At 53.6% G+C, this 14,418-nt stretch overlaps 1 protein-coding gene across 1 annotated transcript in view; it reads left to right on the plus strand.

The window, feature by feature from the left end:
* The window catches only part of ARMC9 (armadillo repeat containing 9), a 142,656-nt gene extending 136,240 nt beyond the window's left edge, over positions 1 to 6,416 (plus strand). Inside the window, exons 23-24 of the mRNA XM_007462742.1 lie at positions 4,871 to 5,043; positions 6,286 to 6,416. Coding sequence (XP_007462804.1) covers positions 4,871 to 5,043; positions 6,286 to 6,416 — 304 coding nt within the window. The remainder of the gene's footprint in view (positions 1 to 4,870; positions 5,044 to 6,285) is intronic.
* The last annotated feature ends 8,002 nt before the right edge of the window (positions 6,417 to 14,418 follow it).

A 14,418-nucleotide genomic window follows, 5' to 3' on the forward strand; every position in this document is an offset into this window, starting at 1 on the left:
TGCTTAGCCCCGACTTTGAGGTGGTGTAAAGATGATTGCAGCCCCGTGGCTTCCAGCAGCTGGTCTTGCTGTGCAATTGCCTTCCTGGAAAAGCCAGGAGTAAAAATGTTCGGACCTCACCATCCCACACCTCCCCACAGCCAAGTTCTCCTTTTCTTTTTTCTATCCGCTTAGCTTTGAGTAGCTGTTAACCAGGCTATGAAAATGCATTTTTTTAAAAAAAGCATTTATCCCAAGAAGAGCGAAGGCCCTCTCCCGGGAAATCTGTCCGTCCCGACCTGGAGGGGCTGACCTGCACCTTGGAACGTGCAGCGTTGCTTTCCAGCCATCACCTCCGGGAAGGTGAGGGGCCTTGCTGCCCAGACTGTCACGTGGCCTCTTGCCGACCCATCGGCCGCCAGCCATCTTCGGATTATGACTCAGCAGCATTCCAAACACAAGTAGAGATTAAATATCTCCAGAAGCCTTTTATTGCTACTCCCTTCCAACACAATGTTCCTATTGATAAGAGAGATAATATAAGCAAGCCAGTCTTCTTTAATAAGTAATCGCCTACCTTGCAGGCCACCTCCCAATTTACCAATATATTGAAGTTTACCTCTTACTAGGACCCAGCGCCGTGTGTTCCTGTAGCAGATTACGTTTTTCTAAAACATCGTGGGTGACTCTGCCATCCATGTGCTTTTTCTGCTCTGCCCTCATCCGGCCCCATCTCCTGCCAGATCGTCGCCCTTTCCTGGCTCTGGCTCCTAGCTGCCCAGACTGCTGAGCTCAACATTCTGGGGCGTTAGGGGGCTAGGGGCCACTCAGAGGCCAAGCTGACCCTTACCGACAGACACCCATGCCCGCCTCCTACAGAGTCCTTTCCAGGGGGTCCTGATGCCATCATCCCTGCAGAGTTCAGTGACAGTGGTCAGCGCCCTCAGTCCACACCGCCGCTTCCTGCAACCCCCCAGGTGGTTTGGGGAACCTCATGGGGTGGGGGGCACCTGCCAAGCCGAAGGGTGGCCCCCTGGCGTCTGCCAAAGGCCACTTTCTCCAATGCCAACGGGAGGAGCCAGCCGAGGGAGCCTCTGTCTGAGGGTGCTCTTTCCCCAGGCAGCAACGCTGCCCTGGCCAAACAAAGGTCGTGTCCCACGGCAGAGAGGAGGCTAGCTTTTAAGGTGTATTAGTCAGGATTCTCCAGAGAAATAGAACCAACAGGAAGTGTGTCTATACAGAGATTTCTTTTAAGGAATCGGCTCCCATAGTAGCAGAGGCCTGGCAAGTCCAAAATCCAAAAGTGATCAGATGAGACCCACCCACATTCTGGAAGGCAGTCTGCTTTACCCAAAGGCCACCTATGAGGAGTTCCCTGGCGGTCCAGTGGTTAGGACTCCGCATTCTCAGTGCCAAGGGCTCGGGTTCAATCCGTGGTCGGGAAACTAAGATCCCACAAGCCGCACAGCATGGCCAAAAAAAAGTCCACCTATTGAAATGTTAATCTCATCCAAAAAACACTTGCACAGAAATATCCAGACAATATTTGATCAAATACCTGGGCGCCATGGCCCAGCAATGTTGACCCATAAAATTAACCTGCACGTAAGGGTATTCATACGCATTGCCAAATTGCTCTCCAGAAAGGATGGGACCCTTTCCTGGTTGCCCTGGGTTGGGAGGTTAGAGATTCCCAGCCCTGCTGCCCAGACTTTTTTCTCCCTTCACTTCTTGCCAACTAACCTCGGCTGCCTCTGACCCTGCAACTTGACCTTGCTGCCCACTGGCTCTAAGGCCCCACGGGGTGAAGCGGGCCAGCCGTCCTGGGCCTGCACGTCTAGCCCCTCCAAATCTGGCCACCCTGTTCCATGACCGTGTGATGGGACATCCCCAGGTAACCCAGGGCTGACCCTGTGCCGTTACCATTGCTGGGAACAGCCCCAGTGCTCAGCTGATAGTTTTTACTAGTGTCTCTCAGTTATTCCTTCTTAAAGTGTAATGGGGCTACATTTAAAAATGGTCAAGATTTTTATGTTCTGTATATTTTACTGCAATAACAATGATAAAAAATATCAAAATTAGGGAGTTCCCTGGTGGTCTGGTGGTTAGGATTCCGGGCTTTCTCTGCCGTGGCCCGGGTTCAATCCCTGGTCAGGGAACTGAGATCCCACAAGCCACAGGCCAAAAAAAGGGGAAAAAAAAAATCTATATATCAAAATTAGAACAGCAAAATAGGAGAAAAACTCATCTGAACTAAATAATATTAAAGGAAAACCACCTCATTAGCCCGTATAAGAGGCTTCTTTGTATGTGCAAGAAGTGTCAGCAATGCATGCCTGCTTTCACACAGTTGCAGGCAGACTTACATGCTACTCTGTATTGCTCTGTTTTCAGCCTTATTCCATTCTCTCTCATATGCCTGAGTAGCCCTCATCTTCATTATTCTTAATGACTGTGTGCTTTATCATCTGATCTATATACCGGAATTTATGACGCCTTTGCCCTAACGTTTTGCTTTTCTTTCATTCACTGGTAATACACGTGGTGCTCAGAAACTGTGCTGGACACTGGGGCTCAAAGGTCAACTAGACCAAATTGCTGCTCTTAGGGAATTCACCTGGAGGGACAATATTATGAGTGACATAAAAATAAAATTTGCTTTTTGAAGAAAAAAAATTAAAATAAAAAAAAAGTAATAGGGCTAAATCTCCTCTATCCTGTTCAACCTGGTATGAAAGATTTCTTGTCTAAAGTATGGGTGGTTTTTATGCCAGCCTCTTTTTTTTTGCTTTATTGGAATATAGTGGATTTACAATGTTGTATTAGTTCCTGCTGTACAGCAAAGTGAATCAGTTATACATATACATATATCCACTCCTTTTTAGATTCTTTTCCCATAGAAGCCATTACAGAGTATTGAGTAGAGTCCCCTGTGCTCTACAGCGGGTCCTTATTAGTTATCTATTTTATATATAGTGGTGTATGCCGGTCTTTTTCTAAATTTGAATTTGGAGACTTTTCAGATATTTAAGTTTTATTTTTCTGATTATTAAAGTAATAGATTCTCAATGTAAAAAAAAAAAAAAAAAAAAAAAAAATAGAAATGAATCCAAAAATTATGCAGTTTCCTCCCGAGTCGCACTCCCCAGAGCCGTAACCCCCATTTAGGGGGCACTTTACCACAACTGGGCCCGGAGCACAGCCACCCTATCTTCAGAGCTGTCCTATAGAAAACATTTTACAGGTGAGGAAACTGAGGCTCCCAAAACGTCAGCAGACTTGCTCACTCTCGTCACCAGCTAGAGAGCAGCACAGCGGGACTGAGAGTCCAGGCCCTTCCAGTGAGCGCACCCTCTGGGCCCCCCACCCTCCTTCCCGGCCACTGGATCCCGCACTTCCCACAGACCTCAGTTTCAACCCCCAGCACACACCACACACGCACACGCACATGCACATGCACACACACACACTCCCCACTGCCCACTGGGAAGCCCTGCAGCCGGTCAGCATCTCCCTGTCCCGGGGTATGCAGTGGGGGGACCCCCTCACTCGCCAAGCTCACAGTACCTGCCGTGCGCCCACTGTGTGCAGCCCGCAGATGGAGACACCCACCTATTGAAGGGAAGCTGGACTATAGGAGTACCTGCTGCCTGCCGGAAGCGGAGCTGGCGCTGACATCAGCTCATTCAATGGTGACAACAACCCTGGGTGACAGCCCGGACTCCAGTCTTCAGAGTTATTGTCCGGAAAATGGGCGCATAGATAGCAAAGGCCCCAGAAGTCGAGGTGGGAAGAAGAATTGAGCATGTATATAGCTCAATGACAGCCAGAGAGCAAAGGGCTGGGCCGGGAAGTCACATCACCAACCCCAGCTGCGGTGGCTGCAGGTGCTGGAGGAAAGCCGGCTCCTGTCTCTGTGAAGCTGGTCCATTGGGATGGGGTCCTGAGGGCGTCTGGAGGATGGCTGGCTGTAAGATCCCACTGGGGTCAGACCTTGGCCTCACTAACTGCTTGTTATGTGTGTGACCTTGGAAAAGTTTACGAACTTAGAGCCTCAGTTTTAACATCTGAAAAATGGGGTAGTAATGCCTGCCTCACAGGATTGTTTGGGGGCTAAAAGTCACTTTCTCACTGAGGCCTTCTCGGGCTACCCCATCTAAAATCACTTTCCAGTTGCTATAATAAATTAGGACACATTTAGTTACCTGAACAAACACAAATTTATTATCTTACAATTCCCTAGGTTAGAAGTCCTACACAGGTCTCAGTGGGCTGGAATCAAGGTGACCACTGGACAGGTTACATTCCGGAGGTCTAGGGAAGAATCTCTTTTCTGGCTTCTAGAGGCCTCATGCCCTCCTTGGCTCGTGGCCCCTTCCACCATCCTTCAAGCCAGCAGCGTTGCGTCTCTGTGCCTTTTTTCCGTGGCCATACCTTTTCCTCTGACTCTCTTCTTCTGCCTCTCTCCCACCCTTAAGGACCCTTGTGATTACCTTGGGCCCACCCCAGTAATCTAGGATAATCTCACATCTGCAGCCTTAATTCCCTTTTGTCACGTAAGGTTCCAGGGAGTAGGACATGGACCTAACTGGGGACCATTACTCTGCCAGCCACAGCTTTCCTGGCCATTCCATCTCACAATTTAATACTCTCCCAAGTTCCCTATTCCCCTTCCTTGCTTCACCTCCTCCTTAGCATTGATTCCTCTTTCATCGTGTCCCTCCTGCCCTAAAACGTGAGCTCCGTGGGGCAGGGATTTATTCCTCTGGGTGCCCTGCTCTCCCTCAGCCCCGCCGCATGCCCAGGACAGTGCCTGCCTGGCATCTATTAGTGCTTGGAAACGGGAGTCCTTCCTCCCTCCTGCGACTTCAGATAGCACATTTTGTTCCAGGGAGTTTACACCAGGCTTCGCCTACAAGCCCCGGGCCCCCTGCAGCCCGGAGATCCTGGACCTGAACCCACCCAAGGCCAAGGCATCGGCTCTGGCCCCTCATTTCTCCTCGTGTGGCCCACAGCAGGCCAGCCGCCCCGGCCCCACGGCGTCCGCCACGAGGAGCCTGCAAAGTAAGTCAGCCTGCAGGGAAGGGCGCTGGCCTTCCACATCTGACTGGTGCCCCTTCCATGCCCACCGGACCAAGGCCCGCTTCCCCTCCCCGCAGGACCAGGGCCCTAGCTGGTCGCTTCCTCTGCCCCAGGGACCGGTTCTTCACTCATCTTTCTGTTTATGAAATTGCCCTTGGCCTCAGTGGCTCATACACAAACGGGCGGAATGACACCCTCCAGGCAGTGCCACTCGGAGACAAGATCCCCCTGTGTGGGGCTTGCAGGTCAACCCTGAAATCCGAGCCGGCCTTCTGGTGGGAAGCAGCCAACAGAAGCTCAGGGCGGCCTCGAAATCAGACAGAAGCAGGTGCTCCCTCGCAGGCTGGGCGGAGGGGTCGTCCGAGGCATCGAGGCGGGGGTGGGTCCAAGGGCCCCCCTCTGTCCCTGGGGCCCCCCTCCCGCCCTTTTACTAGCGGTAAAGACTGCTTGTCTGTCCCCTGCCCCGTCGGTTAGTTGACCACACCCCTCCACTCCCCAGCTGAGCCCGTAACTTTTTAAAGGGCTTTACTAAAAATAAGGGGAAACAAAAGAGAAACCGAACAAAAGAACGTCAAGCGGCACAAAATCAGTCACTCTCAGGATGTATGCAGGCCTGCGGCCGGCCCCTTCCCTTCCTGACGCGGCCCTGGGCGCTCTGGCCAGCCGGGGAGCCGGTGGGCTGGGAGCGTGTAAATGGGCCGAGGCTGGGAAGCCCGCGGGGCCCTCCCCCTTCTTTCAGCGCCCCTCTGCTGGGAAACACACGCGGGGCCCCAGCCCGGCCTCCCCACCGCGGTGCTTCCGCACACAGGTCCGGAGGAAATGCCGGCGAGTACCGGGAGGGCGCGGCCAGGAGAGGGGCAGGCAGGCCGCCCATCCCTGCCCGGCCTCCGGGCTGCAGCAGGCCGGGCGCCCCTGCTCTCGTAACCACGGTGGCAGCACCCGGCCGCGGACGGGCTGGCCGGCGCACGGGGTGGGTAGCAGCAGTTACGCGTCCCTCGGCCTCAACAGACACAGGCGCGCGGCCAGCGGAGCTCACTGAGTCCCCGCACCGGGCAGCCCGCTTCCTGTAAGGAACGAGCGTGGCCGCCTGACTCAGGCCCTGGCCGCAGAGCAGGTGACCTGGGAGGGAAGGTTCTCGGCGCTCTGTTTGCGCAGAGCCTGTTGAAAGGAGGGCTTGTGTGGGACAGAGGGGGCTCTGTGCTGAGACCGGCCTGGTGCTGGCAGCTTGCCCGGACTTTCCTCTCCAGGCAGCCAGTCTTCCAGGAAGTGAGGATGGGTTCTTCCCCGGTGTCACCATCCCGTTGCCCGGCGACCAGCCAACTTCCTGCCCTCGGCCAGCCAGCAGCTGCAGGTGACAGATATGAAGAGACAGTTGTCAATGAGCTGCCAGGTGGCTTCAGGGGCTGAGGAGGACAGCCCTCCAGGCATCCAGGACCAGGCCCACCGCAGCCCATGCCCCAGAGTCCTGCCACTGCCCTTCCTGCCCGCCCTCCCCCCTGGCACCCAGCTTGGGGGCAGCAGAGCCAAATCCATGAGCCCGTCCATCTTGTCCATCTCGGGAGCTTCTGCGGAGGAGCCAGAGCCAAACAGCTCGGCCGGAGATGGGACCCTGGCCTCGGCGGAAACTGGCCCCCTCACCCAGACCAAGTATGAGGAAACAGAAGGGACTGAGAATAACAGAAACTCATTCTCAAGCCTGCTGCCTGAGCACCAGACTTAGTATTTTCTCCCTCTTTTAAAATCTGGTAAGAATATGGTGTGTTCCCCTCTCTGGCTGGGAATATGGCTATTCCAAAGCAGCCCTGTGCTTCTGCACGTGTGTTTTAAGGACTCAGAGCGTTGACCAGTTTAAAGCCATTTCCCTCCCTCCATTAAGACCATAAGCACAAATAGTGCCACTGGCAGTGTGACTGTCCCCCGCTGGTGGAGGCCTGTACTCGCTCCTTGCCGAGACATCTGAGGACAGAGGAAGAAACTTCACTTCACTGCAGAGCCAGGAATGTTACTCAAGCTAGTCGCAGGGTCTGACCTCTCCTAAAACACAAATATTGAAATAAAATTATCAGTATCTAGATTGTACGTGTGTGTGTGTGTGAATAAAATCACATGCTGCCTCCCAGGCAGTCCGTCCGCCCTGGCCATGCCCATTAGTGGAGACATTACTGTGGTCCCACTGGACGTAAATAAAGGATAAGCACTGCGTTTTTCAGTGGCCTTCTGACTCCTCAGGAGAGCGGGCAGAGAGGTAAACGGGAGAATGTTGCAGCAGGCAAGAGGCCAGGTTACCCCTGCGATGACTGTAAACACGTCATGGGCCAGGACCCTGGGTTAATCTCGCAAGGTCTTGGCAGTGGTGCCAGGCTGGGCACATTAGAACTCTGTGGTCGTGTCACTGGCCCATCTTGATTCTCTGTAAATGCGTGAGCCCCTCTCTGTTCCTGGGGAAGGAGGCTGTGTGGAACACTGCCCTGCCTTCTTGGGAATGTCAGCCTCCAGGCCCTCTGAACTCCTGGCTTGACCTCTGGAGGAATAAAGAGAAAAAACACTTCTCTCAGTGTCGTTGATATGGGCAAACAAGAGAAGGAGAGACTGGGTCCCTGAAATGGAAGCACTCGGCGGTGAAACGTTGAAAAGGCAGAGAGTGTTTGCAGATGAACAGCAGAGGAGCATCATGGAAAAATCTCTCCCATTCTCTCCAGCACTGTCCACTCCCTTCAGATTCTTCAGATGCCACCAACTGGCACAGCCGTGCCCTGCCTTGGCATGGGAGAAGCCCTGTCTCCAGAATCCAGAGGGAGTGGGTGACTCATCTGTTACCACCCATAGCCTCCCTGATGCAAGGGGGACTTCTCTTTCTCCCTCAAGCCTGCGGATGAGCTCAAGTGTGATTTGTAAATGTCTGGCCATTTGGGATAAAGAAAACAATGTGAGCAAACTACACTGAGGTCACCAGCAGTGGTCTGGGCGGTTCCCTGGGGACTAAACATGGCCTCGGCCTCTGGGAGAGCCCTCTTGCAGACACACACTTCCACATCCCAAGGGTGATGGCACAAAAGAGACTTTGTAAAATACCAATGATTTATACGTAAATATTCTAGCTCTCTGCTGCCCTAATGGGAGGTGGATATGAACACTGTCTACGGGGTGTGGGGGGGGGGGGAATATATAAAACCAAAACCAGAATGTTTTCACGGGTCATCTGGAAACCGAATCATGCAGCTCTGAGGATTTGCCCATGAAACCGACTCAGGGAAGACGTGGAGAGGAGTCCATGGAACTTTGGAGAAATGGGCCTTCAGGAAGAGTCCTTCTGCCCCTGAAAGCTGATCCCAGCTCTCTGGTTACTGGCCCCTTAATTTCTCCCGAGTAGGACTTGATCTCATTTGCTTCATTCACAACAAGTGTAAAAGTCCGGCAACAGCTTAAATTATGACCCTTGGTGGGAATATAATAGGCAGGTAGAGGTTTGAGATCTAGTCAGATACCAGGGCTCACGCGGTAGGCTGGAAAGGATTTGGCCCAAATCAAAGGAGCTAAAAAAAAAAAAAAAAAAAAAAAAAAACAAAAACAAAAATAAATAAGGCTAACACAAAAAATCCATGACAAAGTATCAAACTTTTAATAAAAACAGAATTTGGGGCTTCCCTGTTGGCACAGTAGTTAAGAATCTGTCTGCCAGTTTAAGGGACAGGGATTCGAGCCCTGGTCCAGGAAGAGCCCACATGCCAGGAGCAACTAGGCCTGTGCGCCACAACTACTGAGCCTGCGCTCTAGAGCCCGCAAGCCACAACTACTGAGCCCACGTGCCATAACTACTGAAGCCTGCGTGCCTAGAGCCCGTGCACCGCAATGAAGAGAAGCCCCCGCTCACCGCAACTGGAGAAAGCCCACGCACAGCACCGAAGATCCAACACAGCCAAAAATAAATTAATTAATTAATTAATTTAAAAAAAAACAAACAGGATCTGACCGCATGCTTCTGTGGCCCTACCTTGCTTGCAGAACCTTAATCCCAGCCCCGATTCCAATAAAGCTTTATTTACAAAAATAGGCAGCCAGCCCACGAGCCATAGTTTGCTGAATTGCATTAAAATATCATGTATCTTGAATCTGGGGGCACCCCTTACATTTTGTGTGCGAGGTGAATGCCTCACTGGCCTCGCCCGGGATCTGGGGAGATCCTCCTGGGGCCTCCCAGGTTGCTAATAGTACAGCCTCGTGGCTGAGGGGCTGGGCCTGCCTGCCTGACCATCTTCAGCTCTCCAGACCCTGTGGGGAGTTCACTTTTGCACATAACAAACTACCCCCCAAACTTAATAGCATAAAACAACGATTTATTAGCTTCACAATTGTGTGGGTCAACAATGGAGGCTGGGCCCAGGTGGGCAGCTCTCTCGGGCTTGGATGGACCCAGCTGTTCAGAGGGCAGTCAAGGGCCTCACTCATGTCAGGCAGTTAGTTGGCTGCGGGCTGGGTCCTGGGTTTATCCTCCAGCAAGTTAGGCTCGTTCGCATGGTGGTCTCAGGGCAACAACTGCAGTGAGAGAGATCAAACCCACGTGCTGTTCAGGTTTCTACTTGCATCACGTTTGCTGCTCTCCCATTGGCCAACGCAGGTTACATGGCCAAGGCCAAGTCTCTGCAAGAGGGACCGACAAGGACCCAGAAACAAACCCGACAGGTCTGCGACAATCTACCCTAGATAAGGTGTTCAGAACTTACCTCACGCCTCAGAACCAAATCTTTCAGGATGGTTTTTCCACCGTGGCGTAAACTTCCCATTTTAATTCAGTTCAGCAAACGTATCCTGTGGGGCTGCTCTGCACTGGGTTGTGGAGTGTTGTGATTTTGTTAAATTAACGTTGCTTAGGTGGAGCCCCGGTGAAGGGAAAGTGCGACAGAGAAGCTTAGTACTCACAGTCCCGGGGGAGGTACACGGCACTCCTGGGGTCGGGGTCGGGGACACATGGGGAGGTCCTGGGAGGTGGGGGAGACTATATATCACTAGGCCCTTGGGGAAGTCCTATCAGGAACTTACTCTTACCTCTGAGCTGCAGGCTGTTCCTGGGCCACGCACTAGCGAGAGGGCTGGGGTCAGTTCCAAGCCTCTGCGGCCTCATTTAGCCACACAGCAGATGCTGCAGCAACATCACAGAGTAGCTTGGCTAAACTCGCAGCAGGAGACAAGGTTCCACTGGCCTGTGAGTTGCTATCCATCTTCTAGGAAGAAGTCCTGGCCTTTGCAGACAGCCACAGTTCAGGGCAGGGCACCAGCACCAGACTGAAGTGATGGGCAGATTTCTAGGAGGAGCGTGCAGAATTCGCAGAAAGTCAGGCCTAGAGAGACCTGCACAGAGTCGTCTCTTTAAGGTGTCATTTGAAGCCTGGGAATGGATGGGATCTCGGAGGAGGGAACTGGAGAAATAAGAAAACTAGGGCAGAACCAGGGGTGAGAGAAAGAAGAGTGGTTGGTGCAGGAGACAGTCTCCAGGGAGGAGCCAGGCTGGGAGCACATGCTCCAGAAGCCAGGGAGGAAAGCAGTGTGTGGAGGGTGCTCACCATGGTCAGAGCTGGAGAAGGGTTGGGCTGCCTGAGGACACCTTCCAGAGAGTGGTGCTGGGCCAGAGGTCAGCCTGGCCCCGGGAAAAGCTGAGGCAACGAGTTGGATGCTAGAGGCTTTGAGGTCAGTGGGGTCTCCTGGAGAAGCACGAGGGGCCAAAGTGATGGCGTGAGCTCTAAGAGGGGCAGCTGGAGCAAAGGCCATGGAACAGTGATCTTGAGGAGTGCTGGGTCCAGGGCCTGGGCCAGGTCCCACCTGGGCAGGAGGCAGTGGTGTCCTGTAGTCACTTTGTGCCCGCTCGCTAAATGTTCAGGATTTCTGTGAGCTGGTGTTGAACATAGCCATTTTCAAAGCTTAAATTTTATAAACTTAAAATTAAATAATTTCTATTAAAAACAAAGGTAATAAATACTCAAAACTCATCCTTTCCTAGTTTTACTGTTTATATTGTCTACATCCTGGAGGATACATACACCTGTTGTATTTGTAGGAGGGAGATACACTGTAATGCTGCCTACTATGCATCCCTTCACAAGTCTGTGTTCAGTGACATCACTTTGGTAGCTTGAAATTGGCTGTGATGGGGACACTTACACCATGGAAAGTGACAAACGCTACAAACCAGGGCTCCCCCGGCCCCCCAGCAGCAGAGCGGGTTGTTAAGGTGTGTGCAAGGTGCAGCCTGGGGCAGAAGGTTGGGTGGGTCAGGGGCAAGTTGGAAGGATCCACAAAGGGCATGGAGTAGGGGGCAAGTGGAAAAACAAAAATCAGGCAAAAGAGAAGGATTTCTGAGCTTTTGGGGGCCCCAGGGGAGGGACACCTGGAAATAGGGAGGTGGGAACCTGGCTATCACTGGACCACCTTGGAACCCCAAGGAGACCGACTCCCCCATCACCAGAAAGGGGGCCAAGCCAGGCCCGGCCAGTCCCTCCTCTGAGCAGCCAGGGAGCCTGCACCCAGGCAACTGCACCCTTGTTGTCCCGGTGACTGCAGAGAGGAGGGAAGAATGGAGTGACATTTCCATTACAATGACTTCAAGGAGGATCAAGTACTAAGAAAGGTGCAGGGGGGCAGCTGGCAAGGGAGAGCCTTGACCCGGAGGCTGCAGAGCCACCACCAAAGCTGAGGTGTAGGGTGGCGTCTCCCAACAGCGACATGGCTTTAAGGCGTCGTGACTCTCTGCCGCACCATCCGTGGGGCCGTCCCACCTGTGTCTGGTATTCCTTGGTGATCAGAAACTCGGGTGCTGCCATGGGATGCCTGAGCAGACCTCCCTCCAAGTAGGGGCCTCTCCTCATCCCACCCTCACCACATGGTCCAAATGGAGATCCCATTCTCTGCCTTGACCCTGGCCCCCCTGGAGTCATGCGGTGGGCAGGTGGACTTGAGCCACGCCAGTCAGACCTGGGGGCCCCTTTCCCTCTGGATGGCGAAGCTGAGATGCCGGCGCGTTCCCTCCTGCAGGAGGAGAGAAGGAGGCGCCACTGAGGAGGAAACAGAGGTGAGATCCCTGGACAGAGTCCTGCTTGCAGCCGCCTCCAGCAGCACCCTGATGCTTCCTGCTCATCTGGGCCAATATATCAGTGATAAATCCCTGCCTATTTGTTTGTTTAATGATTCTTCGTGTTGGACGTCACTTACCAGCAAGCCTACGGTTTGAAACAGTGACCTACCCGCTTAGACTCGGGTTGCTGGCGGGTTCTGCCGGCCACATCGCTCCCAACCTTCCTTCAAAACCCACCTTCTCTTAGCTGCTGGGGAAAAGCGTCGCTAACTCTGCTTCTGATTATTTTCATAAGCAACTGCCCTCCCACCCACCCACGTGCTCCCCGCTCTGGCCCACAGGAAGTGTGGCCCGATGCTGTGGCTCGTCCCCTTCTGCCTCAGGTCTCCTCAAGGAAACGTCGTTTGGCTGGGTCCGTTGTGGTTCTTCAGCAACAAACACCCGCCTCGTGAAGTTCCAAACCGCTCACCCTTCGTTCTCGAGAGAACCATTTTCCACCTGTACTGTTTTTTCCAAATGGTGAGGGTCCCCTCTGTGATGTGTGTAAATGTAAGACTAGGAGGGGACAAGAGAGGTGACCGTGAGGCCGGGTGTGGGGAATCAGCAAAGGGAGTAAAAGCGGGACCAATGGTGATGCCGCAGTGCCAAGCTCGTGGTCTGCTGGGGACTAGACTCCCTCCACAGCCTCGGTCGTAAGGGTCAGGGGTCCTGCAAGGATTCGGAGGTCATCATAAGGCAGGAGCAGCAGCAGGCCAAACAAACTGGACCAAAAAGTCAAGGTCATAGTTGTGGTTAAATACATCTTCTCAGAAACTCAGTCTGGCTCAGGGATAAAACACACCGCCATCTTCCTCCTGCACGGTGGTGTGGCTAACAAAAAGTTTTCTGCCAGAAGGTAAGGTACCATGACTACTGCCTAGGGTGGGTCAGGCAGGCACTGAAATGCCTTCACTGCTATTTCTGGCCCCCTGGAACGGCTCTGGCCTTTTCCCTTCTCTCTGTGCCCTGGAGCAGACCTCCCAGCACTGGGCTCCAGGCTCAGACCCCCCGCCCTCACTCACGCCTCCGTCGGTCAGCTTCTGCTGTTACAGCATCAGATCCAGGCTGGGTTTTCTTTTGTCCTTTGTTGGTTCTCCAACATCTATAATCAGTGGCTCCCCAGTACCTGCAGTGACCCTCCCATGTTAAGGAAAGATCTTGGGTCCCACTCTCCAGAATCACGGGGCCCCCGGCTCTGAAAATGCTTTTATCCACTCCTGTCCCTCGCCCCACCCCTCACAGACCCGCTTCCTCCCAGCGCTTCTCAGGTCTCATCTTTCTGGGGCTCCTGCGAATCTTCCAGCCCCTGCTCCAGCCAGATGACAGTTCAGGAAGATGGGAGGGCACCAGGGACGTCACTCAGCGACAAGAGGGTCTAAGCAGAAGGGAGCGGAGGGAACCTCCTCTCTGTCCCAGCGCCTCTGGCTCCATAAACTCTGAGAATCGAGATGGTATCCTGTGTCTAAGGTGAGCCTCAAACCAAGACCAAACCGATCCAGAACTGTGGTCCACACACGACTGGACCAAAATGGCTTGAACCACAAATCCCAGAAAGAGGAAGCTTCCAGTCAAAGAAGAAATGATTCCGCCAGGGTCTCCCCTCCCCATTTTGATGGGGAGACCAGGATGGGGTGGGGAATGGGAAAAGAGCTGCCACTCAGAAGTGGGGGCTGGGAGGACCCCTGAAGACAAGGCCTCCCTTGGCCCCCTGGCTTCTCTGGAAGTGGATCAGCTCAGTCTTCCACGGCCAAAGGCCTTGCTCTCCTGCAGGGAGCCCGAGGCTGTTGAGAGGGATATACGTCCATGGGAAATAGGGTGGGAAGGGGCATTAAGCCCAGCTCTCCCGGTCCTGCTGGAAACTTCCTTGGTCAAGCAGGACTGGGTGTGAGGCTTCACCTTCCCAAAGCAGCCTTAGCTGAAAGGGAGCGGGAGAAGTCAGCACGAAGGCGAGCCTCGCGGTTTCATTCCTTCCATGTCCAAAGCCCGAGGGGGAGGCCGCACAGGCGGGCAGCTGCCTACGGCCCAGACACCTTTGGCACACAATGTCACTGTGTCTCTGCCAACCCTGGACAGGATCACATCGTCCCCTTATCCCTGGCTGAGGGATGATCTCCCATAGTGCCCGGAGCAGGCTGGGGTCTCCACTGGGGCAAGGGTCCAGGCCCCTGAAATGTGTATTACACCGCGTCTGTGTTATCACTTTCTAGGCAGAGTCCGGCTTCCTGAGACCCTCCCCTGTGCTGGGGGGGAGGGTA

The sequence above is a fragment of the Lipotes vexillifer genome, unplaced genomic scaffold (genome assembly GCF_000442215.2).
Source record: "Lipotes vexillifer unplaced genomic scaffold, Lipotes_vexillifer_v1.1 scaffold860, whole genome shotgun sequence".
NCBI classification, from domain to species: domain Eukaryota; kingdom Metazoa; phylum Chordata; class Mammalia; order Artiodactyla; family Lipotidae; genus Lipotes; species Lipotes vexillifer.